At 43.6% G+C, this 27067-nt stretch overlaps 1 protein-coding gene across 1 annotated transcript in view; it reads right to left on the bottom strand.

Moving 5' to 3' along the window:
- LOC120062133 (zinc finger protein 185-like) overlaps nucleotides 1-26763 on the bottom strand; it is a 29035-nt gene extending 2272 nt beyond the window's left edge. The window contains exons 1-15 of the mRNA XM_039011941.1: nucleotides 26754-26763; nucleotides 26248-26365; nucleotides 25697-25807; nucleotides 22438-22488; nucleotides 22182-22262; nucleotides 21816-21896; nucleotides 21617-21679; nucleotides 21397-21494; nucleotides 20235-20508; nucleotides 17838-17915; nucleotides 16768-16827; nucleotides 13338-13403; nucleotides 9625-9684; nucleotides 2733-2807; nucleotides 2061-2192 (exon numbers count right to left, since the gene is read on the bottom strand). Coding sequence (XP_038867869.1) covers nucleotides 2061-2192; nucleotides 2733-2807; nucleotides 9625-9684; nucleotides 13338-13403; nucleotides 16768-16827; nucleotides 17838-17915; nucleotides 20235-20508; nucleotides 21397-21494; nucleotides 21617-21679; nucleotides 21816-21896; nucleotides 22182-22262; nucleotides 22438-22488; nucleotides 25697-25807; nucleotides 26248-26365; nucleotides 26754-26763 — 1358 coding nt within the window. The remainder of the gene's footprint in view (nucleotides 1-2060; nucleotides 2193-2732; nucleotides 2808-9624; nucleotides 9685-13337; nucleotides 13404-16767; nucleotides 16828-17837; nucleotides 17916-20234; nucleotides 20509-21396; nucleotides 21495-21616; nucleotides 21680-21815; nucleotides 21897-22181; nucleotides 22263-22437; nucleotides 22489-25696; nucleotides 25808-26247; nucleotides 26366-26753) is intronic.
- Nucleotides 26764-27067: the final 304 nt, after the last annotated feature.

Genomic DNA, 27067 nt, shown 5'->3' with positions numbered 1-27067 from the left:
TCCGGCTGGACAGTGGTTCAGTATGCATGCAAAACGCTCCCGCAGTGACTTCAGGAGGACCTGTGCAAACTGTCTTAGTAGTGACTTCAGGAGGACCTGTGCAAACTGTCTTAGTAGTGACTTCAGGAGGACCTGTGCCAACTGTCTTAGTAGTGACTGCAGGAGGACCTGTGCAAACTGTCTTAGTAGTGACTTCAGGAGGACCTGTGCAAACTGTCTTAGTAGTGACTTCAGGAGGACCTGTGCAAACTGTCTTAGTAGTGACTTCAGGAGGACCTGTGCAAACTGTCTTAGTAGTGACTTCAGGAGGACCTGTGCAAACTGTCTTAGTAGTGACTTCAGGAGGACCTGTGCAAACTGTCTTAGTAGTGACTTCAGGAGGACCTGTGCAAACTGTCTTAGTAGTGACTTCAGGAGGACCTGTGCAAACTGTCTTAGTAGTGACTTCAGGAGGACCTGTGCCAACTGTCTTAGTAGTGACTGCAGGTGTGCCTCAAAGTTGAGACGGCACGGCTCCACATCAGACACATCAGGCTGTCACTTTGAAGTTGGTCGTGTGTGGATTGAGAACGGCTCCAGCAACTTCACAAGCTGTTGTAGCTTGGCCCAGTTACGCTCCGTGCTCATCCTCGGCTCCAGCAACTTCACAAGCTGTTGTAGCTTGGCCCAGTTACGCTCCGTGCTCGCCCTCGGCTCCAGCAACTTCACAAGCTGTTGTAGCTTGGCCCAGTTACGCTCCGTGCTCGTCCTCGGCTCCAGCAACTTCACAAGCTGTTGTAGCTTGGCCCAGTTACGCTCCGTGCTCGCCCTCGGCTCCAGCAACTTCACAAGCTGTTGTAGCTTGGCCCAGTTACGCTCCGTGCTCGCCCTCGGCTCCAGCAACTTCACAAGCTGTTGTAGCTTGGCCCAGTTACGCTCCGTGCTCGCCCTCGGCTCCAGCAACTTCACAAGCTGTTGTAGCTTGGCCCAGTTACGCTCCGTGCTCGTCCTCGGCTCCAGCAACTTCACAAGCTGTTGTAGCTTGGCCCAGTTACGCTCCGTGCTCGCCCTCGGCTCCAGCAACTTCACAAGCTGTTGTAGCTTGGCCCAGTTACGCTCCGTGCTCGCCCTCGGCTCCAGCAACTTCACAAGCTGTTGTAGCTTGGCCCAGTTACGCTCCGTGCTCGTCCTCGGCTCCAGCAACTTCACAAGCTGTTGTAGCTTGGCCCAGTTACGCTCCGTGCTCGCCCTCGGCTCCAGCAACTTCACAAGCTGTTGTAGCTTGGCCCAGTTACGCTCCGTGCTCGCCCTCGGCTCCAGCAACTTCACAAGCTGTTGTAACTTGGCCCAGTTACGCTCCGTGCTCGCCCTCGGATTTCTTCCCTGTTATCTAGTGATCACTAATGACAGTGATGCACAAGATAGGCCTATTTGAAACAGCGGCATCTACCTGCCAGATTCAGAAGCTCAAACCACATTAGGAAAAAAAAGAGCTTGAAAGCCCCGTTTTTATGTTTTTGGCAAAAATTTAGATGGAAAAAACTAAAACTAACTTAAATTATGATGGTTTTTATTTAATTGTTTTGCAGTCAAAGATAATAGTTTCAGTTTTTCAAATGTTGCGTTTTTATTTTTATTTCAGTTTACTAAATCGTTTTTCCAATTTTAGTTTTATTTTAGTTCAGTTTTGATTTACTATAATAACCTTGGTGTCCATACCACTTATTTGCCAATCTGAAGGAACTGGATAGGTGTAAGCAATACAGTTTGATTTGAATATGGTGATGACCCCACTCCACCCATCTAGTCTTGTAGCTTCCTTCTGCTGTGTTGACTACACCTATCTGTGTTCCTTCTGCTGTGTTGACTACACCTATCTGTGTTCCTTCTGCTGTGTTGATTACACCTATCGGTGTTCCTTCTGCTGTGTTGATTACACCTATCTGTGTTCCTTCTGCTGTGTTGATTACACCTATCTGTGTTCCTTCTGCTGTGTTGATTACACCTATCTGTGTTCCTTCAGATTTGAACAAGGGCCAAGGAGTTATTTTCAAAGTGTGACGTGGTCAAAGTATTGTTACCTGGTGTAAGAGGAGGGGCTGCTGTGGGAATAGCTGGTAGAACTAGACGTTACATAGTCAGAAACGTTGTCTCTGGTGTTGTGCTTGGTTAGGTCTGTAGCGTTAACGTACTCCTTCAGATACACAAAACCCCTTTCAGAGGAGAGAGAAGGGGGGAGTAGAGGGGTCAGCGAGATATACTTATTGTAACCATCACATAGTAGACATCACATTGATAATAACCATCACATAGTAACCATCCCATTGATAGTAACCATCCCATTGATAGTAACCATCACATTGATAGTAACCATCACATAGTAACCATCACATTGATAATAACCATCACATTGATAGTAACCATCACATAGTAACCATCACATAGTAACCATCACATAGTAACCATCACATAGTAACCATCACATTGATAGTAACCATCACATTGATAGTAACCATCACATAGTAACCATCACATTGATAATAACCATCACATTGATAGTAACCATCACATAGTAACCATCACATTGATAGTAACCATCACATTGATAATAACCATCACATTGATAGTAACCATCACATAGTAACCATCACGTTGATAATAACTTTCACATAGTAACCATCATTACTAGAGTAACTGGTATAACTCACTGTACTTCTAAAGTTCTACTCCTATCCTTCTCATGATTCACTCACTTCTTGGACTCGGTGTCTGGTGACGTGGGTCTCTGGTTGGCAGAACTGTCCAAGGTCCTGGAGTAGGAGCTAGAACTAGAGTAAATAATACTGTATATCAGATAGTGTGTCATTATGGGGTGAAATAGAACATAGCAGAGAAATAGAATGGGACAGAAAAACACAGGACAGGCTATACTGGTATGGACAGACTATACTGATATGGACAGACTATACTGGTGTGTCTATGAGTTGTACCAGATAGGCTTGATACAGAGGACAGACTATACTGGTGTGTCTATGAGTTGTACCAGAGAGGCTTGATACAGAGGACAGGCTATACTGGTGTGTCTATGAGTTGTACCAGAGAGGCTTGATACAGAGGACAGACTATACTGGTATGTCTATGAGTTGTACCAGAGAGGCTTGATACAGAGGACAGACTATACTGGTGTGTCTATGAGTTGTACCAGAGAGGCTTGATACAGAGGACAGACTATACTGGTGTGTCTATGAGTTGTACCAGAGAGGCTTGATACAGAGGACAGACTATACTGGTATGTCTATGAGTTGTACCAGAGAGGCTTGATACAGAGGACAGACTATACTGGTGTGTCTATGAGTTGTACCAGAGAGGCTTGATACAGAGGACAGACTATACTGGTGTGTCTATGAGTTGTACCAGAGAGGCTTGATACAGAGGACAGACTATACTGGTATGTCTAGGAGTTGTACCAGAGAGGCTTGATACAGAGGACAGACTATACTGGTGTGTCTATGAGTTGTACCAGAGAGGCTTGATACAGAGGACAGACTATACTGGTGTGTCTATGAGTTGTACCAGAGAGGCTTGATACAGAGGACAGACTATACTGGTATGTCTATGAGTTGTACCAGAGAGGCTTGATACAGAGGACAGACTATACTGGTGTGTCTATGAGTTGTACCAGAGAGGCTTGATACAGAGGACAGACTATACTGGTGTGTCTATGAGTTGTACCAGAGAGGCTTGATACAGAGGACAGACTATACTGGTGTGTCTATGAGTTGTACCAGAGAGGCTTGATACAGAGGACAGACTATACTGGTATGTCTATGAGTTGTACCAGAGAGGCTTGATACAGAGGACAGACTATACTGGTGTGTCTATGAGTTGTACCAGAGAGGCTTGATACAGAGGACAGACTATACTGGTATGTCTATGAGTTGTACCAGAGAGGCTTGATACAGAGGACAGACTATACTGGTATGTCTATGAGTTGTACCAGAGAGGCTTGATACAGAGGACAGACTATACTGGTGTGTCTATGAGTTGTACCAGAGAGGCTTGATACAGAGGACAGACTATACTGGTGTGTCTATGAGTTGTACCAGAGAGGCTTGATACAGAGGACAGACTATACTGATATGGACAGACTATACTGGTATGGACAGACTGTACTGGTATGGACAGACTGTACTGGTATGTCTATGAGTTGTACCAGAGAGGTTTGATACAGAGGACAGACTATACTGATATGTCTATGAGTTGTACCAGAGAGGCTTGATACAGAGGACAGACTATACTGGTATGTCTATGAGTTGTACCAGAGAGGCTTGATACAGAGGACAGACTATACTGGTGTGTCTATGAGTTGTACCAGAGAGGCTTGATACAGAGGACAGACTATACTGGTATGTCTATGAGTTGTACCAGAGAGACTTGATACAGAGGACAGACTATACTGGTGTGGACAGACTATACTGGTATGGACAGACTATACTGGTGTGTCTATGAGTTGTACCAGAGAGGCTTGATACAGAGGACAGACTATACTGGTGTGTCTATGAGTTGTACCAGAGAGGCTTGATACAGAGGACAGACTATACTGGTGTGTGTCTGAGTTGTACCAGAGAGGCTTGATACAGAGGACAGACTATACTGATATGTCTATGAGTTGTACCAGAGAGACTTGATACAGAGGACAGACTATACTGGTGTGGACAGACTATACTGGTATGGACAGACTATACTGGTGTGTCTATGAGTTGTACCAGAGAGGCTTGATACAGAGGACAGACTATACTGGTGTGTCTATGAGTTGTACCAGAGAGGCTTGATACAGAGGACAGACTATACTGATATGGACAGACTATACTGGTATGGACAGACTGTACTGGTATGGACAGACTATACTGGTATGTCTATGAGTTGTACCAGAGAGGTTTGATACAGAGGACAGACTATACTGATATGTCTGAGTTGTACCAGAGAGGTTTGATACAGAGGACAGACTATACTGGTATGGACAGACTATACTGGTGTGGACAGACTATACTGGTGTGGACAGACTATACTGGTGTGGACAGACTATACTGGTATGGACAGACTATACTGGTATGGACAGACTACTGGTATGTCTATGAGTTGTACCAGAAAGGTTTGATACAGATGACAGACTATACTGGTGTGGACAGACTATACTGGTGTGGACAGACTATACTGGTGTGGACAGACTATACTGGTATGGACAGACTATACTGGTATGGACAGACTATACTGGTGTGTCTATGAGTTGTACCAGAGAGGTTTGATACAGAGCTCAACACAACAGTCAGGGAGGTAACCTTAGATCCAATACAGATAGATAATACAGCTGCTTTGGTCTAAATCTCTTACTGGGTCTCCCTCTTTCCATTAGTACTATATTATACATTCACCAGGTACTGAACAGGTACGACTAGTGGATAACCTGTAGGTACTGACCCTCACAGTTTCTCCTGGATAACCTGTATGTGCTATGACCCTCACAGTTTCTCCTGGATAACCTGTATGTGCTATGACCCTCACAGTTTCTCCTGGATAACCTGTATGTACTATGACCCTCACAGTTTCTCCTGGATAACCTGTATGTACTATGACCCTCAGTTTCTCCTGGATAACCTGTAGGTACTATGACCCTCACAGTTTCTCCTGGATAACCTGTATGTGCTATGACCCTCACAGTTTCTCCTGGATAACCTGTATGTGCTATGACCCTCACAGTTTCTCCTGGATAACCTGTATGTACTATGACCCTCACAGTTTCTCCTGGATAACCTGTATGTACTATGACCCTCACAGTTTCTCCTGGATAACCTGTAGGTACTATGACCTTCACAGTTTCTCCTGGATAGCCTGTATGTACTGACCCTCACAGTTTCTCCTGGATAACCTGTATGTACTATGACCCTCACAGTTTCTCCTGGATAACCTGTATGTACTATGACCCTCACAGTTTCTCCTGGATAACCTGTAGGTACTATGACCCTCACAGTTTCTCCTGGATAACCTGTATGTATTATGACCCTCACAGTTTCTCCTGGATAACCTGTAGGTACTATGACCCTCACAGTTTCTCCTGGATAACCTGTAGGTACTATGACCCTCACAGTTTCTCCTGGATAACCTGTAGGTACTATGACCCTCACAGTTTCTCCTGGATAACCTGTATGTACTATGACCCTCACAGTTTCTCCTGGATAACCTGTATGTACTATGACCCTCACAGTTTCTCCTGGATAACCTGTAGGTACTATGACCCCCACAGTTTCTCCTGGATAACCTGTATGTACTATGACCCTCACAGTTTCTCCTGGATAACCTGTATGTACTATGACCCTCACAGTTTCTCCTGGATAACCTGTAGGTACTATGACCCTCACAGTTTCTCCTGGATAACCTGTAGGTACTATGACCCTCACAGTTTCTCCTGGATAACCTGTATGTACTATGACCCTCACAGTTTCTCCTGGATAACCTGTAGGTACTGACCCTCACAGTTTCTCCTGGATAACCTGTAGGTACTGACCCTCACAGTTTCTCCTGGATAACCTGTATGTACTATGACCCTCACAGTTTCTCCTGGATAATCTATGTGCTATGACCCTCACAGTGTCTCCTACATATATCTTTAGTGTCCCAAAATATCACATGTATTTGGTTTCCTATCTTACTACCAATAGATTCCTTACTATCATAGAAGCCCTAGCTTAGGTATCTCCAACTATAACATTCATTAGGTTCCCGCTCCACTTATCCCTTCCTTAAGCACAGTAACAAAGAGAGTGTTGTGAAGATTACAGCAGACAATGTGAAGGTATGCTGTGACAGACATGAGGAAACATGAAGAGATATGAACATGTAGCTGTGTAAGACATAAGGTGACACTCACCGGTCCATTGAAGGCTCTGGGTGTCTGTGACGAAGAGACAGTAATATCAGTCAGAACACTCACTTCTAGAGAATGGCTTCCAATAGCAACACTGGGCACAGCCGTCAATTCAACGTCTATTCCACGTTGCTTCAATGTAATTTCATTGAAATAATGTGGAAACAACGTTGATTTAACCAGTGTGCGCCCAGTGGGTTCTCATCCAAGTCTCTTAACTTGTCCCTTCTCAACTGTGATGCTAAGCTGTACGTCTCCCTGTAAAGAGTGTCTCCGTCTGCCAATAGTCAACCAGCTAACCTTTCAGATTTGTAAGAAACACACCTAGCTCTGTTCTCCTCCAAGTCTCTTTAACATTACTTTAGTCACTTCTCATCTGTAGTAAGCTACATACGTCTCCTTCTGCCAGTCGTTCCCCCTTCCAGAGGATAGGTAGATGAATGGCAGGGATTATATTTCTCTGGCTGCTTTACTGGCTAAGACAGGTGTGGTCTGACACTTCTGTACTATAGTGTTACCTTACCGACCTCTCCTCCCCTTCTAGTCAAACTGCAGTTAACCATTATCTCTCTCTCTCTCTCTCTCTCTCTCTCTCTCTCTCTCTCTCTCTCTCTCTCTCTCTCTCTCTCTCTCTCTCTCTCTCTCTCTCTCATTTCTCTCTCTCTCTCACTCTTTCTTTGGTCTCTCTCTCTCTCTCTGTCTCTGGTATTTTCTCCCTCTCTCTCCTTCCTCTCTCTAACATGCTTCTAGCATTATGCTGATAATGTTAGTCAATCATTAAAGGCATTGTGTTGTAAAATAAAGACTAATATGTCCTATAGGGATGGTCATATAATCAAGGTCATACCTTGTCTCTTTATAGACAGTTGGTGCACTCCATCTATCCCATGGTGATTCACTGTTAGATGACCTACAACACAAACACACACACACACCATTAAGACATCATACGTACCACTCCCATAGGAAGACACGGTAACGTCATGTACATAGTGATGGATGTAAAGAGATCAGTTTACTAGAGATGTAAGGGAAAGGGCTAACGGGTATATATCTGACCTATATACAGCAGCACCAATTCAGTGTTCTGGTCCACTGGGCTGAGGGTGTTACTAATGGAGAATATAGACAGAGGCTGAGGGTGTTACTAATGGAGAATATAGAAAGAGGCTGAGGGTGTTACTAATGGAGGACATAAAGAGGCTGAGGGTGTTACTAATGGAGGTTATAGACAGAGGCTGAGGGTGTTACTAATGGAGGATATAGACAGAGGCTGAGGGTGTTACTAATGGAGGATATAGACAGAGGCTGAGGGTGTTACTAATGGAGGATATAGACAGAGGCTGAGGGTGTTACTAATGGAGGATATAGACAGAGGCTGAGGGTGTTACTAATGGAGGATATAGACAGAGGCTGAGGGTGTTACTAATGGAGGACAGAGGCTGAGGGTGTTACTAATGGAGGATATAGACAGAGGCTGAGGGTGTTACTAATGGAGGATATAGACAGAGGCTGAGGGTGTTACTAGTGGAGGACAGAGGCTGAGGGTGTTACTAATGGAGGATATAGACAGAGGCTGAGGGTGTTACTAATGGAGGATATAGACAGAGGCTGAGGGTGTTACTAATGGAGGATATAGACAGAGGCTGAGGGTGTTACTAGTGGAGGATATAGACAGAGGCTGAGGGTGTTACTAATGGAGGACAGAGGCTGAGGCTGAGGGTGTTACTAATGGAGGACAGAGGCTGAGGGTGTTACTAATGGAGGATATAGACAGAGGCTGAGGGTGTTACTAATGGAGGATATAGACAGAGGCTGAGGGTGTTACTAATGGAGGACAGAGGCTGAGGGTGTTACTAATGGAGGATATAGACAGAGGCTGAGGGTGTTACTAATGGAGGACAGAGGCTGAGGGTGTTACTAATGGAGGTTATAGACAGAGGCTGAGGGTGTTACTAATGGAGGATATAGACAGAGGCTGAGGGTGTTACTAATGGAGGATATAGACAGAGGTTGAGGGTGTTACTAATGGAGGATATAGACAGAGGCTGAGGGTGTTACTAGTGGAGGATATAGACAGAGGCTGAGGGTGTTACTAATGGAGGACAGAGGCTGAGGGTGTTACTAATGGAGGACAGAGGCTGAGGGTGTTACTAATGGAGGACAGAGGCTGAGGGTGTTACTAATGGAGGATATAGACAGAGGCTGAGGGTGTTACTAATGGAGGATATAGACAGAGGCTGAGGGTGTTACTAATGGAGGATATAGACAGAGGCTGAGGGTGTTACTAATGGAGGTTATAGACAGAGGCTGAGGGTGTTACTAATGGAGGATATAGACAGAGGCTGAGGGTGTTACTAATGGAGGATATAGACAGAGGCTGAGGGTGTTACTAATGGAGGTTATAGACAGAGGCTGAGGGTGTTACTAATGGAGGACAGAGGCTGAGGGTGTTACTAATGGAGGATATAGACAGAGGCTGAGGGTGTTACTAATGGAGGACAGAGGCTGAGGGTGTTACTAATGGAGGACAGAGGCTGAGGGTGTTACTAATGGAGGACAGAGGCTGAGGGTGTTACTAATGGAGGACAGAGGCTGAGGGTGTTACTAGTGGAGGACATAGACAGAGGCTGAGGGTGTGTGTGTGAGTGACTCAGTGCAGTGTTGTGTGTGGGGGGGGGGGGTTGATGCTTTCCAGAGCCTTTAATAAAGAGGTGGCTTACTGTTTCTGAACCGTAACCAGGGACACCTGTTGATTCTGCTCCTCAGGCTCCTCCTCCTCACTGAGAAGAGAGAACATAAAAGGTTTTTAGTACTGGATGGATGGGTGGGTTTGACGTGGGCTTGGTTAGGAGCTTGCGAGGGGGCACTGTGGATGTATATAAGTGATGATCTGTGAGGAGGTTCATTCACCTCTTGTCTGTGGTAGTGACAGAGTTGACGTCCCATGACCTCTTCCACGTCAGTCTGAAGAGAGAGACAGTTAGTCTGGAGACTGACCTCAATTCTACATTGGAAGAGGTATGGGGTTTGCAAATATACACTAGTACAGGGTGCACACAGTGAAAACAGACACTAGTACAGGATACACACAGTGAAAACAGACACTAGTATAGGATACACACAGTGTAAACAGACACTAGTATAGGATACACACAGTGAAAACAGACACTAGTACAGGATACACACAGTGAAAACAGACACTAGTATAGGATACACACAGTGTAAACAGACACTAGTATAGGATACACACAGTGAAAACAGACACTAGTACAGGATACACACAGTGAAAACAGACACTAGTATAGGATGCACACAGTGACAACAGACACTAGTATAGGATGCACACAGTGACAACAGACACTAGTATAAGATACACACAGTGAAAACAGACACTAGTATAGGATACACACAGTGAAAACAGACACTAGTATAGGATACACACAGTGAAAACAGACACTAGTATAAGATACACACAGTGAAAACAGACACTAGTATAGGATACACACAGTGAAAACAGACACTTGTACAGGATACACACAGTGAAAACAGACACTAGTATAGGATACACACAGTGAAAACAGACACTAGTATAGGATACACACAGTGAAAACAGACACTAGTATAGGATACACACAGTGTAAACAGACACTAGTACAGGATACACACAGTGAAAACAGACTAGTATAAGATACACACAGTGAAAACAGACACTAGTATAGGATACACACAGTGTAAACAGACACTAGTACAGGATACACACAGTGAAAACAGACACTAGTATAAGATACACACAGTGAAAACAGACACTAGTACAGGATACACACAGTGTAAACAGACACTAGTATAGGATACACACAGTGAAAACAGACACTAGTACAGGATACACACAGTGAAAACAGACACTAGTACAGGATACACACAGTGAAAACAGACACTAGTACAGGATACACACAGTGAAAACAGACACTAGTACAGGATACACACAGTGAAAACAGACACTAGTATAAGATACACACAGTGTAAACAGACACTAGTATAGGATACACACAGTGAAAACAGACTAGTATAAGATACACACAGTGAAAACAGACACTAGTATAGGATACACACAGTGTAAACAGACACTAGTATAGGATACACACAGTGAAAACAGACTAGTATAAGATACACACAGTGAAAACAGACACTAGTATAGGATACACACAGTGAAAACAGACACTAGTATAGGATACACACAGTGTAAACAGACACTAGTATAGGATACACACAGTGAAAACAGACACTAGTACAGGATACACACAGTGAAAACAGACACTAGTATAGGATACACACAGTGAAAACAGACACTAGTATAGGATGCACACAGTGACAACAGACACTAGTATAAGATACACACAGTGAAAACAGACACTAGTATAGGATACACACAGTGAAAACAGACACTTGTACAGGATACACACAGTGAAAACAGACACTAGTATAGGATACACACAGTGAAAACAGACACTAGTATAGGATACACACAGTGTAAACAGACACTAGTACAGGATACACACAGTGAAAACAGACTAGTATAAGATACACACAGTGAAAACAGACACTAGTATAGGATACACACAGTGTAAACAGACACTAGTACAGGATACACACAGTGTAAACAGACACTAGTACAGGATACACACAGTGTAAACAGACACTAGTACAGGATACACACAGTGTAAACAGACACTAGTATAGGATGCACACAGTGAAAACAGACACTAGTACAGGATACACACAGTGAAAACAGACACTAGTACAGGATACACACAGTGAAAACAGACACTAGTATAAGATACACACAGTGAAAACAGACACTAGTACAGGATACACACAGTGAAAACAGACACTAGTACAGGATACACACAGTGAAAACAGACACTAGTATAGGATACACACAGTGAAAACAGACTAGTATAAGATACACACAGTGAAAACAGACACTAGTATAGGATACACACAGTGAAAACAGACTAGTATAAGATACACACAGTGTAAACAGACACTAGTACAGGATACACACAGTGAAAACAGACACTAGTACAGGATACACACAGTGTAAACAGACACTAGTATAGGATGCACACAGTGTAAACAGACACTAGTATAAGATACACACAGTGTAAACAGACACTAGTATAGGATACACACAGTGTAAACAGACACTAGTACAAGATACACACAGTGTAAACAGACACTAGTATAGGATACACACAGTGAAAACAGACACTAGTATAGGATACACACAGTGGAAACAGACACTAGTATAAGATACACACAGTGAAAACAGACACTAGTATAAGATACACACAGTGAAAACAGACACTAGTATAGGATACACACAGTGAAAACAGACACTAGTATAAGATACACACAGTGAAAACAGACACTAGTATAAGATACACACAGTGAAAACAGACACTAGTATAAGATACACACAGTGAAAACAGACACTAGTATAAGATACACACAGTGAAAACAGACACTAGTATAGGATACACACAGTGAAAACAGACACTAGTATAGGATACACACAGTGAAAACAGACACTAGTATAGGATACACACAGTGAAAACAGACACTAGTATAGGATACACACAGTGAAAACAGACACTAGTATAAGATACACACAGTGAAAACAGACACTAGTATAAGATGCACACAGTGAAAACAGACACTAGTACAGGATACACACAGTGAAAACAGACACTAGTATAGGATACACACAGTGAAAACAGACACTAGTATAGGATACACACAGTGAAAACAGACACTAGTATAGGATACACACAGTGAAAACAGACACTAGTATAAGATACACACAGTGAAAACAGACACTAGTATAAGATACACACAGTGAAAACAGACACTAGTACAGGATACACACAGTGAAAACAGACACTAGTATAAGATGCACACAGTGAAAACAGACACTAGTATAAGATGCACACAGTGAAAACAGACACTAGTATAAGATACACACAGTGAAAACAGACACTAGTATAAGATACACACAGTGAAAACAGACACTAGTATAAGATACACACAGTGTAAACAGACACTAGTATAAGATACACACAGTGAAAACAGACACTAGTATAAGATGCACACAGTGAAAACAGACACTAGTATAAGATACACACAGTGGAAACAGACACTAGTATAAGATACACACAGTGAAAACAGACACTAGTATAGGATACACACAGTGAAAACAGACACTAGTATAAGATACACACAGTGAAAACAGACACTAGTATAGGATACACACAGTGAAAACAGACACTAGTATAGGATACACACAGTGAAAACAGACACTAGTATAAGATACACACAGTGAAAACAGACACTAGTATAAGATACACACAGTGTAAACAGACTAACATTCGAATACCTTGTTGTGTTTGTGTTGATGGGGATAAAGTCGTCTTCAAGGGCCTCCAACACATTTTCATTCACACTGTAAAACAGAAAACAGATTAAAACAGATCATTTAAAGCTCTGACTCGTCATGAGCAGTGTGGATCCAAGCATAAAAACATAAATGAAAGTGTTAGAAGCACAATGTCTCTCAGTAGACAGGTACAGTATATCTAACAGGTGTTCTCTCTCAGTAGACAGGTACAGTATATCTAACAGGTGTTCTCTCTCAGTAGACAGGTACAGTATATCTAACAGGTGTTCTCTCTCAGTAGACAGGTACAGTATATCTAACAGGTGTTCTCTCTCAGTAGACAGGTACAGTATATCTAACAGGTGTTCTCTCTCAGTAGACAGGTACAGTATATCTAACAGGTGTTCTCTCTCAGTAGACAGGTACAGTATATCTAACAGGTGTTCTCTCTCAGTAGACAGGTACAGTATATCTAACAGGTGTTCTCTCTCAGTAGACAGATACAGTATATCTAACAGGTGTTCTCTCTCAGTAGACAGGTACAGTATATCTAACAGGTGTTCTCTCTCAGTAGACAGGTACAGTATATCTAACAGGTGTTCTCTCTCAGTAGACAGGTACAGTATATCTAACAGGTGTTCTCTCTCAGTAGACAGGTACAGTATATCTAACAGGTGTTCTCTCTCAGTAGACAGGTACAGTATATCTAACAGGTGTTCTCTCTCAGTAGACAGGTACAGTATATCTCACCTGGAGTCAGTACTTGGGGTCGGACTGTCAGGGGACACTACCTCAATATCTCTGTTGAAATAATATCATTATATGATACTGTTAGAATGAAGGACATTGAAGTACAATAGTAATATATTTAGTAGTGGCAGGTGGTTGTAGTAGTAGTAGATTTAGTTGTGGTAGTAGTAGTAGTAGATTTAGTTGTGGTAGTAGTAGTAGTAGATTTAGTTGTGGCAGGTAGTAGTAGTAGATTTAGTAGTAGTGGTAGGTAGTAGTAGATTTAGTAGTAGTAGATTTAGTAGTGGTAGGTAGTAGTAGATTTAGTAGTAGTAGTAGTCGATTTAGTAGCAGCAGTATATTTAGTAGTGGTAGGTAGTAGTAGATGTAGTAGTAGATTTACTAGTGGTAGGTAGTAGTAGATTTAGTATCAGTAGTAGATTTAGTAGTAGATTTATTAGATTTAGCAGTAGTAGATTTAGTAGTAGTAGGTAGTAGTAGATTTAGTAGTAGTAGATTTAGTAGTAGCAGTAGTAGTGGTAGGTAGTAGTAGATTTAGTAGTAGCAGTAGATTTAGTAGATTTAGTAGTGGTAGGTAGTAGTATATTTAGTAGTATTAGATTTAGTAGTGGTAGGTAGTCGTACATTTAGTAGTAGTAGTAGATTTAGTAGTAGCAGTAGATTTAGTAGTGGTAGGTAGTAGTATATTTAGTAGTATTAGATTTAGTAGTAGCAGGTCGTAGTTATTAGTAGTAGATTTAGTATTGAAAGGGATAGTAGATTTAGTAGTGACAGGTAGTGGTAGTAGTAAATAGTAGCAGATTTAGTAGTGGCAGGTAGTGGTAGTACTAGTAGATTTAGTAGTGGTAGGTAGTAGATTAGTAGTGGTAGGTAGTAGATTTAGTAGTAGTAAATAGTAGTAGATTTTGTAGTGGCAGGTAGTAGTAGTAGTAGTAGTAGATTTAGTAGTGACAGGTAGTAGATTTAGTAGTAGTAGATTTAGTAGTGGCAGGTAGTAGATTTAGTAGTAGTTGTAGATTTAGTAATGGTAGGTAGTAGTAGAGTTTGTAGTAGTAGTAGATTTAGTAGTGACAGGTAGTAGTAGTAGATGTAGTGGTAGTAGGTTTAGTAGTGGCAAGTAGTAATAGATTTAGTAGTAGTAGTAGATTTGGTTGTGGCAGGTAGTAGTAGATTTAGTAGTGACAGGTTATAGTAAATTTAGTAGTGACAGGTAGTTGTAGATTTAGTAGTGACAGGTTATAGTAAATTTAGTAGTAGTAGTAGTAGATTTAGTAGTGACAGGTAGTAGTAGATTTAGTAGTGACAGGTAGTTGTAGATTTAGTAGTGACAGGTTATAGTAGATTTAGTAGTAGTAGTAGTAGATTTAGTAGTGACAGGTTATAGTAGATTTAGTAGTGACAGGTAGTTGTAGATTTAGTAGTGACAGGTTATAGTAGATTTAGTAGTAGTAGTAGTAGATTTAGTAGTGACAGGTAGTAGTAGATTTAGTAGTAGTAGATTTAGTAGTGACAGGTTATAGTAAATTTAGTAGTAGTAGTAGTAGATTTAGTAGTGACAGGTTATAGTAGATTTAGTAGTGACAGGTAGTTGTAGATTTAGTAGTAGTAGTAGTAGATTTAGTAGTGACAGGTAGTAGTAGATTTAGTAGTGACAGGTAGTTGTAGATTTAGTAGTGACAGGTTATAGTAGATTTAGTAGTAGTAGTAGTAGATTTAGTAGTGACAGGTAGTTGTAGATTTAGTAGTGACAGGTTATAGTAGATTTAGTAGTGACAGGTAGTAGTAGATTTAGTAGTAGTAGTAGTAGATTTAGTAGTGACAGGTAGTAGTAGATTTAGTAGTGACAGGTTATAGTAGATTTAGTAGTGACAGGTAGTAGTAGATTTAGTAGTAGTAGTAGTAGATTTAGTAGTGACAGGTAGTAGTAGATTTAGTAGTGACAGGTTATAGTAAATTTAGTAGTAGTAGTAGTAGATTTAGTAGTGACAGGTAGTAGTAGATTTAGTAGTGACAGGTAGTAGTAGATTTAGTAGTGACAGGTAGTAGTAGATTTAGTAGTGACAGGTAGTTGTAGATTTAGTAGTGACAGGTTATAGTAGATTTAGTAGTAGTAGTAGTAGATTTAGTAGTGGCAGGTCATTGTAGTAGTAGATTTAGTAGTGACAGGTAGTAGTAGATTTAGTAGTTGTAGTAGTAGACTTGAAAAACATTAGGCATTAGGAAAGACAACTGTTGTGTTATCAGACTGTGTGTGTGTGTGTGTGTGTGTGTGTGTGTGTGTGTGTGTGTGTGTGTGTGTGTGTGTGTGTGTGTGTGTGTGTGTGTGTGTGTGTGTGTGTGTCATACTACATATCCTAGAAGTGAAAGATCAAGGAAGAGGGGAGAGGGGAGAGGGTAAAGGATAGGGGGAGAGGGGAAAGGGTAGAGGATCGAGGGAGAGGGTAGGGGGAGAGGGTAGAGGATAGGGGGAAAGGTTAGAGGGGAGAGGTTAGAGGGTAGAGGGAGAGGTTAGAGGGTAGAGAGATAGGGGGAGGTTAGAGGGAGAGGTTAGAGGATAGAAGGGGTGAGGCTAGAGGATAGAGGGTAGAGGTTAAAAATTAGATGCTAGGGGGAGAGGTTAGGGAGAGAGGCTAGGGACTAAGGGGCTAGGGACTAGGGAGTAGGTCAATGTGGGATGTACCTGTGTGGCTTCTCGTCTCTCGGCTCCTCCTCTTCCTCCTCGGACTCGGCATAACTGAGCCTGAGGGAGAGACAACCAGAGACACAGTTGGTCAGTAAAATGCCCCCTATTTATTGATTTATTTTTATTTCACCTTTATTTAACCAGGTAGGCTAGTTGAGAACAAGTTCTCATTTACAACTGCGACCTGGCCAAGATAAAGCAAAGCAGTGCGACAAAAACAACAACACAGAGTTACACATGGGATAAACAAACGTACAGTCAATAACACAATGCTGGTCCATCAGACCCTAACCGCTGGTCCATCAGAACCACAGACACAGTATTACACATGAAACAGGGTGGGAGAGGTCAGAAATGGCTCAGAGAGAGAGAATACCAGACCACTGTGACTGACCCAAACTTAAGGAAAGCTTTGACTATGTACAGACTCAGTGAGCATAGCCTTGCTATTGAGAAAGGCCGCCGTAGGCAGACCTGGCTCTCAAGAGACGACAGGCTATGTGCACACTGCCCACAAAATGAGGTGGAAACTGAGCTGCACTTCCTAACCTCCTGCCAAATGTATAACCGTATTAGAGACACATACTTCCCTCAGATTACACAGACCCACAAAGAATTTGAAAACAAACCCAATTTTGATAAACTCCCATATCTATTGGGTGAAATACCACAGCGTGCCATCACAGCAGCAAGATGTGTGACCTGTTGCCATAAGAAAATGGCAACCATTGAAGAACAAACATCGTTGTAAATACAACCCGTATTTAAGTTTATTTATTTTCCCATTTGTAATTTAACTATTTACACACAATATGACATTTGAAATGTCTTTATTCTTTTGGAACTTTTGTGAGTGTAATGTTTACTGTAATTTTTTTGTTTTGTTTATTTTACTTTAGTTTATTATCTATTTCACTTGCCTTGGCAATGTTAACATATGTTTCCCATGCCAATAAAGCCCCATGAATTGAAATTGGGAGAGAGAAGGAGAGAGACACACACATGTGCACTGTGGTGTATGGAGGAATGAATGAATGAGTGTCTGATATAAGGGGTCTCCACTCTACCTGTCTGATCCACTGAGAAGCTCCTGACTCCAAGATCCTGGGATGGGAGGGATGGGTTTTACCAACTCCTGTTCTAGACTACACAGAGGAGAAGAGAGGATAAGAGGGGAGGACAGGACAGGAAGAGAGAAGGAGGAGAGGAGAGGGAAGGGGAGAGGAAGGGGGGAGGACAGGACAAGAGAGGAGAGGGGAGAGGAGGTGAGAAAATAGCATTAAAATGCTTCTAGTACCACCATGTGGCCAGTTTGTGGATACATTGTTGTATTAAATAACTTCATTTCAAAAGTAATAAAATAATAAACTATTTTGAATGAACCCGTTAGTGAGAGAGAGGAGATCATCAGTCATGAGCTAAGGGATCGGATCACCATGCACTCTGTAGGCAAGACAGAGAGGACTTGAATTGAAGAACACAACGGTTTACATCTAACAAACTATTATAGCATCAACTGGCCTCTCTTTCTCTCTCTCTGTTCTCTCTCTCTCTCTCTCTCAAGACCTGTGTAAGATCACATTTCATCCTGTGTGATTGTTGACTGATCCCCTCCTCTATTGGCTCTAGTGTAGGTACATCCCCAGCAGGATGGAGTTTACCAAACATTAACAACACCTGCTTTTTAATTGAGACATGGAATGTGTACGTGTGCCATTCAGAGGGTGAATGGACAAGACAAAAGATTTAAGTGCCTTTGAACGGGGTATAGTAGTAAGTGCCAGCCGCACCGGTTTGTGTCAAGAACTGCAACGCAGTTGGGTTTTCACTCTACCCAAAATTACAACCAACTAATTGCAGCATTACCGCAAAAATGGAAGAGGCAAGTGGAAGGGGGAAAAGTAAGGGACTCTTCACAGAGTTCAAGTAACAGACACATCTCAACAGCAACTGTTCAGAGGAGACTGAGTGAATCAGGACTTCATGGTCGAATTGCTGCAAAGAAACCACTACTAAAGGACACCAATAAGAAGAAGAGACTTGCTTGGGACAACAAATACGAGCAATGGACATTAGACCGGTGGAAATCTGTCCTTTGGTCTGATGAGTCCAAATTTTAGATTTTTGTTTGCAACCGTCATGTCTTTGTGAGACGCAGGTGAACGGATGATCTCTGCATGTGTGGTTCCCACCGTGAAGCATGGAGGAGGAGGTGTGATGGTGCTTTGCTGGTGACACTGTCAGTGATTTATTTAGAATTCAAGGCACACTTAACCAGCATGTCTACCACAGTATTCTGCAGCAATACGCCATCCCATCTGGTTTGTGTTTAGTGGGATTATCATTTGTTTTTCAACAGGACAATGACCCAAAACACCTCCATACTGTGTAAGGGTTATTTGACCAAGAAGGACCTGGCCTCCAGAATCATCCGACCTCAACCCAATTGAGATGGTTTGGGATGAATTGGACCGCAGAGTGAAGGAAAAGCAGCCAACAAGTGCTCAGCATATGTGGGAAGTCCTTCAAGACTGTTGGAAAAGCATTCCAGAAGCTGGTTGAGAGAATGCCAAGAGTGTGCAAAGCTGTCATCAAAGCAAAGGGTGGCTACTTTGAAGAATCTCAAATATTTGTTTAACACTTTTTTGGTTACTACATGATTCCATATGTGTTATTTCATAGTTTTGATGTCTTCATTATTATTCTACAATGTAGAAAATAGTGAAAATAAAGAAAAACCCTTGAATGAATAGCTGTGTCCAAACTTTTGACTGGTACAGTATATATTTACAAAAAATATATATAAGGAATTGGAAATGATGCAGACAATTACATTGATGGAAGCTACAATCTATCTGCAATAATAAAGCTGATATACCCCCAAACATTTTTATTTATAAAAAAAAACCAGAATGTATAAATAAAAAGAATGGTTCACCACCCAAAGGATCCAGTCAACTTGGCACAACTGTGGGAAGCATTGGAGTCAACATGGGCCAGCATTCCTGTGGAACAATTTCGACACCTTGTAGAGTCCATGCCCCACTCAATATTAGAAGGGTGTTCCTAATATTTTGTACACTCAGTGTAGAAGTACACAATGACAGCTGTCACCAGGGGTGTATTTACTAGAAACCAAATGGATAAAAAGGGACGAAACAGGGAGGGACTAACCTAAATGTGTCCCAATTAAAAAACACTAGTTTTCATTGCAAAACATTTTGTCACGGTTTGGTATCGGTTTTATATCGCCCACTATGACGTGAATGAGGAAGTGTCTCTCTGTTGTCTCCTACCTGTCCTCTGGCTCTGCAGACTGTGGACCAACTCTCACCCAGAGCCGTATATAGCCTACCCATAATGTCAATAAATGGCTCTGGTCTCAACACTACACACACTGTGGTGCAACATATCTGATCATTGTAATTCAAATGAATAGATACAGTAATGAATCAATACTGTACCTGGATGAACCTGTGTCGAAGGAGATGAGTGTGTCAGACAGGGCTGTCAGTGTGTCCACTGGGGCAGGATTCTTCTTCACTGGGTTACATGGGACAGGGGACACTAATACAGAGGACACTGGGGGGATGTCTCTCAACGGGACACCCCTCTCTGGGGACAGTTTTTTCATCACCCCGACTGTCAACTCAGGAAGTGGAGTAGCCATTTTGGGACACCCTGGCTTCATGCCCTCAGAAGGGCCAATCACTGCTGGGGTGTCAACTATGACGGGGGCTGGAAGGAGGACGTCTTTCACAGATATAGGAGAGACAACTTTCACAGAGACAGGAGAGACGTCTTTCACAGAGACAGGAGAGACAGTTTTCACAGAGACAGGAGAGACGTCTTTCACAGAGACAGGAGAGACAACTTTCACAGAAACAGGAGAGACGTCTTTCACAGAGACAGGAGAGACAGCTTTCATACATACAGGAGAGACATCTTTCACAGACACAGGAGAGACGTCTTTCACAGAGACAGGAAAGACAGCTTTCACAGAGACAGGAGAGACGTCTTTCACAGAGACAGGAGAGACGTCTTTCACAGACACAGGAGAGACGTCTTTCACAGAGACAGGAGAGACGTCTTTCAAGGAGACAAGAGAGACGTCTTTCACAGAGACAGGAGAGACAGCTTTCACAGAGACAGGAGAGACGTCTTTCACAGACACAGGAGAGACGTCTTTCACAGAGACAGGAAAGACAGCTTTCACAGAGACAGGAGAGACAGCTTTCACAGACACAGGAGAGACGTCTTTCACAGAGACAGGAGAGACAGCTTTCACAGGGACAGGAGAGACAGCTTTCACAGAGACAGGAGAGACGTATTTTACAGAGACAGGAGAAACGTCTTTCACAGAGACAGGAGAGACGTCTTTCACAGAGACAGGAGAGACGTCTTTCACAGAGACAGGAGAGACGTCTTTCACAGAGACAGGAAAGACAGCTTTCACAGAGACAGGAGAGACGTCTTTCACAGAGACAGGAGAGACAGCTTTCACAGAGACAGAAGAGACAGCTTTCGCAGAGACAGGAGAAACGTCTTTCGCAGAGACAGCAGAGACGTCTTTCAAAGAGACAGGAGAGACAGCTTTCACAGAGACAGGAGAGACAGCATTCACACATACAGGAGAGACGTCTTTCACAGATGGAGCAGCTGGTTCTTTGGGGACAGAGGGAGTCTCAGTGAAGACAGAGTCGTCATTGTCTGTGATCACCACCCTTTAGACACACAAGAAACAACAAGTCAGAAAAACTAAACATCTCCAGTCAAGCCTTTCATTTCAGACATCATCATCATTTTCCTTGAAGGACAGGACAGTCCATTGAGAGGCATCAGTTACCTTTTAGCCACAAAAGATGAAACATCTGGGGTCAGGGAGGTTTCTAGTGGTTTCTCTGTAGAACTGTCAGGAGAACAGGAGAACAGGAGAACAGGAGATAAGATACACACAGGGGAATGGAGAGATGGAGAGAGACATAAAGAGAGGAAAAGATAGAGACAGAAATAGAGAAGAGAGAGGTATATAGCCAATCACATACTCGTATTTCTTGGCAGCTGAGAGAACGTAGGAGCGTTGTCGGGCTGAAGAAGTCCTGAGCACATCCATGGCTGCTTCCTCTCTGATGGACAGATGGAGAGACACAGAGAGAGGCGGAGAGAGAGAGAGAGAGAGAGAGAGAGAGAGAGAGAGAGACGCAGGAAGTAAAGAGAGAGGGGTAAAGAAAGAGATGAGACTTGTTTTCCTCAACGTCTATTGTCTGAGATAAAATAAGAGTTTTGTAGACAGCATCTGAAATGGCACTCTGTTCCCTATATAGGGCCCTATGTAGTACAGGCCCCTGGTCAAAAGTAGACCTCTATAAAGAGAACAGGGTTCCATTTGGGATGCATTGTGTGTGTCTCACCGTTTCTCCTTCTCCTCTGGGGAAAGCTGCTCCTCAGTTTGAACTGGGAGGTTTAAGGTGGGACGCACTGTGTGAGGAGCTCTGGAGGGAAGAACACACACACAAAACACACACACACACACACACACACACACTTATCAAACACATCCCCTTAAGTCACTACAGTTATCTCTGTTAATCCTTTACAACACACAGCGTCACACACTCAAGCACGTTCACTGAGTTTACTCATAAGAATTGCATAAGGTTTACTCACATTCTCTTGTAGCTCTCTGAAGGCCTCTTGGTGAAGCTGGATGTTGACACACTGCAAATAGAGGGACACCATGTAATCAAGCCATCTAACAGGGCATTGGCTGTCTGAACGATAGACTGATTACACTGCTGCCAGTAGACTCTGACATCACTGCTGCCAGTAGACTCTGACATTACTGCTGCCAGTAGAGCTCTGACATTACTGCTGCCAGTTAGAGCTCTGACATTACTGCTGCCAGTTAGAGCTCTGACATTACTGCTGCCAGTAGACTCTGACATCACTGCTGCCAGTAGACTCTGACATTACTGCTGCCAGTAGAGCTCTGACATTACTGCTGCCAGTTAGAGCTCTGACATTACTGCTGCCAGTAGACTCTGACATCACTGCTGCCAGTTAGAGCTCTGACATCACTGCTGCCAGTAGACTCTGACATTACTGCTGTCAGTTAGAGCTCTGACATCACTGCTGCCAGGTAGACCTCTGACATCACTGCTGCCAGTAAACTCTGACATCAATGCTGCCAGTAGAGCTCTGACATCACTGCTGCCAGTAGACTCTGACATTACTGCTGCCAGTTAGAGCTCTGACATCACTGCTGCCAGTAGACTCTGACATTACTGCTGCCAGTTAGAGCTCTGACATCACTGCTGCCAGTAGACTCTGACATTACTGCTGCCAGTAGACTCTGACATCACTGCTGCCAGTAGAGCTCTGACATCACTGCTGCCAGTAGACTCTGACATTACTGCTGCCAGTTAGAGCTCTGACATCACTGCTGCCAGTAGACTCTGACATCACTGCTGCCAGTTAGAGCTCTGACATTACTGCTGCCAGTTAGAGCTCTGACATTACTGCTGCCAGTTAGAGCTCTGACATCACTGCTGCCAGTTAGAGCTCTGACATCACTGCTGCCAGTAGACTCTGACATTACTGCTGCCAGTAGACTCTGACATCACTGCTGCCAGTAGAGCTGTGACATCACTGCTGCCAGTAGACTCTGACATTACTGCTGCCAGTTAGAGCTCTGACATCACTGCTGCCAGTAGACTCTGACATCACTGCTGCCAGTTAGAGCTCTGACATTACTGCTGCCAGTTAGAGCTCTGACATTACTGCTGCCAGTTAGAGCTCTGACATCACTGCTGCCAGTTAGAGCTCTGACATTACTGCTGCCAGTTAGAGCTCTGACATTACTGCTGCCAGTTAGAGCTCTGACATTACTGCTGCCAATTAGAGCTCTGACATTAATGCTGCCAGTTAGAGCTCTGACATTACTGCTGCCAGTTAGAGCTCTGACATTACTGCTGCCAGTTAGAGCTCTGACATTACTGCTGCCAGTTAGAGCTCTGACATTACTGCTGCCAGTTAGAGCTCTGACATTACTGCTGCCAATTAGAGCTCTGACATTACTGCTGCCAATTAGAGCTCTGACATTACTGCTGCCAATTAGAGCTCTGACATCACTGCTGCCAGTTAGAGCTCTGACATTACTGCTGCCAGTTAGAGCTCTGACATTACTGCTGCCAGTTAGAGCTCTGACATTACTGCTGCCAATTAGAGCTCTGACATTACTGCTGCCAGTTAGAGCTCTGACATTACTGCTGCCAATTAGAGCTCTGACATCACTGCTGTCAGTTAGAGCTCTGACATTACTGCTGCCAATTAGAGCTCTGACATTACTGCTGCCAATTAGAGCTCTGACATCACTGCTGTCAGTTAGAGCTCTGACATCACTGCTGTCAGTTAGAGCTCTGACATCACTGCTGTCAGTTAGAGCTCTGACATTACTGCTGCCAATTAGAGCTCTGACATCACTGCTGCCAGTAGACTCTGACATCACTGCTGCCAGTAGACTCTGACATTACTTTGATTTACCTCAAGCTATTGAATGTAGATGAGGTGGCAGCAGGCTTAGTGTCTGTCTTGGTGAAAATCCCTCTGAAAAATGCATAAGATTATTCATTCACGTTTTATATTATTCACAATTAATGAATTTAATCCATTGTATATGCTGTTGATCAAGTGATGCGATAGTGGAAGTCTGTTATACCTGATAAGGTATCCTGGAGATGGTGTTCTATATTGAGGAACGAGAACCAAAGGTCAGTTTATAATAAAGAGCATGTTTTGTTGTTTGTGTTTTGAGGTGGGTGTCAGTGTATGGAGTTGAGGTGGGTGTCAGTGTATATAGTTGAGGTGGGTGTGTGGAGTTGAGGTGGGTGTCAGTGTGTAGTGTTGAGGTGGGTGCCAGTGTATATAGTTGAGGTGGGTGTCAGTGTATGGAGTTGAGGTGGGTGTCAGTGTGTGGTGTTGAGGTGGGTGGGTGTCCGTGTGTAGTGTTGAGGTGGGTGGGTGCCAGTGTGTAGTGTTGAGGTGGGTGTCAGTGTGTAGTGTTGAGGTGTGTGCCAGTGTGTAGTGTTGAGGTGGGTACCAGTGTGTAGTGTTGAGGTGGGTACCAGTGTGTAGTGTTGAGGTGGGTGCCAGTGTGTAGTGTTGAGGTGGGTACCAGTGTGTAGTGTTGAGGTGGGTACCAGTGTGTAGTGTTGAGGTGTGTGCCAGTGTGTAGTGTTGAGGTGGGTACCAGTGTGTAGTGTTGAGGTGGGTGTGTAGTGTTGAGGTGTGTGCCAGTGTGTAGTGTTGAGGTGGGTACCAGTGTGTAGTGATGAGGTGGGTACCAGTGTGTAGTGTTGAGGTGGGTACCAGTGTGTAGTGTTGAGGTGGGTGTGTAGTGTTGAGGTGTGTGCCAGTGTGTAGTGTTGAGGTGGGTACCAGTGTGTAGTGTTGAGGTGGGTACCAGTGTGTAGTGTTGAGGTGGGTACCAGTGTGTAGTGTTGAGGTGGGTACCAGTGTGTAGTGTTGAGGTGGGTACCAGTGTGTAGTGTTGAGGTGGGTGTGTAGTGTTGAGGTGGGTACCAGTGTGTAGTGTTGAGGTGGGTACCAGTGTGTAGTGTTGAGGTGTGTACCAGTGTGTAGTGTTGAGGTGTGTGCCAGTGTGTAGTGTTGAGGTGGGTACCAGTGTGTAGTGTTGAGGTGGGTGTGTAGTGTTGAGGTGGGTGTGTAGTGTTGAGGTGGGTGTCAGTGTGTAGTGTTGAGGTGGGTGGGTGTCCGTGTGTAGTGTTGAGGTGGGTGTGTAGTGTTGAGGTGTGTGCCAGTGTGTAGTGTTGAGGTGGGTACCAGTGTGTAGTGTTGAGGTGGGTACCAGTGTGTAGTGTTGAGGTGGGTGTCAGCGTGTAGTGTTGAGGTGTGTTTCAGGGTTTACCCATCTTCTGCAGGTCTGGTGGGGGAGGGAGGGGTCTTGCATGTGGGAGAGGCCACTGGGCTGGTGTCTATAGGGGCTCCATTCAGTCGATTCACTCTGACTTCTGCCATCCTGCTCAGAGAGGGACAGGGGGGGGGGGGTAGAGAGAGAGAGAGAGAGAGAGAGAGAGAGACAGAGAGAGAGAGAGAGAGAGAGAGAGAGAGAGAGAGAGAGAGACAGAGAGAAGTTGAACACGGTCCATACAAGTCTAACCTCATCCCCATGTTAATTGCTACCACACAGTAGAGAGATCTGGCAGTAAACCACAATGATATGACTAACGTCATCCTAATGACTTAGTTTATCTGTCTGTCTGTCTGTCTCACCATGGTTTCTCTGTCTGTCTGTCTGTCTGTCTGTCTGTCTGTCTGTCTGTCTGTCTGTCTGTCTGTCTGTCTGTCTGTCTGTCTGTCTGTCTGTCTGTCTCACCATGGTTTCTCTGTCTGTCTGTCTGTCTGTCTGTCTGTCTGTCTGTCTGTCTGTCTGTCTGTCTGTCTGTCTGTCTGTGTTACCATGGTTTCTCCTCCTCTGTTTCAGACTGAGGTTCACTGAGTCTCTGCATCCAGCTGCCATCTCCCTTCAGCTTGGTCCGAACCTTAGTGGTCTTCAACACTGATGCTCTTTCCCCCTCTGAAACACACACACACACACACACACACACACACACACACACACACACACACACACACACACACACACACACACACACACAGACACAGACACAGACACAGACACACACACACACACACACACACACACACACACACACACACCACACACACACACACGTTAGTGAAACAATCACACACACACCATCTGAATAAGAAAACACAACGTCTGATACATTCTTGATCACACAGGATGAATAGATGAAATGTTGTTATAATAAACATGGTATCTGTCACCTCATCCCCTTGTTATGGAGTTGATCTACTGCCACATCTGACAATGGTAGGAAACACACTATCACACACTCATCATATTGAAATCAGCTCAGTCAGTAAGCAGGTCAACTCACCTTTTGACATAGTAGGTGGTTGTAATCTGGTTCCTGTGATTCTTCCACTGGCTCCCAATCTGGTTCCTGTGATTCCTCTAACTGGCTCCCTGAGTACCACAGACAGCAGCACAGACACAGGTTAGTAAGAGAGGTCCGGTCCAGAAACAAGCCTTAGTCTCTGTCCCACTTGGTCCTTGTGTATATCTGATAGGATTGGGCCTCTTGGTGTACAGTAATGGTGTAGATGCTGGACTTGAAACACTCAGGGTTGCAGGTTAGAGGGTCACAGATTTAAGGCCCATTGGGGTTACCCTTCTAGTTTGTTCTAGAAC

The sequence above is a fragment of the Salvelinus namaycush genome, chromosome 17 (genome assembly GCF_016432855.1).
Source record: "Salvelinus namaycush isolate Seneca chromosome 17, SaNama_1.0, whole genome shotgun sequence".
Lineage (NCBI taxonomy): Eukaryota > Metazoa > Chordata > Actinopteri > Salmoniformes > Salmonidae > Salvelinus > Salvelinus namaycush.
Note: the sequence above shows the minus strand (reverse complement) of the source record. Positions and strands in the feature narration are given on the sequence as shown.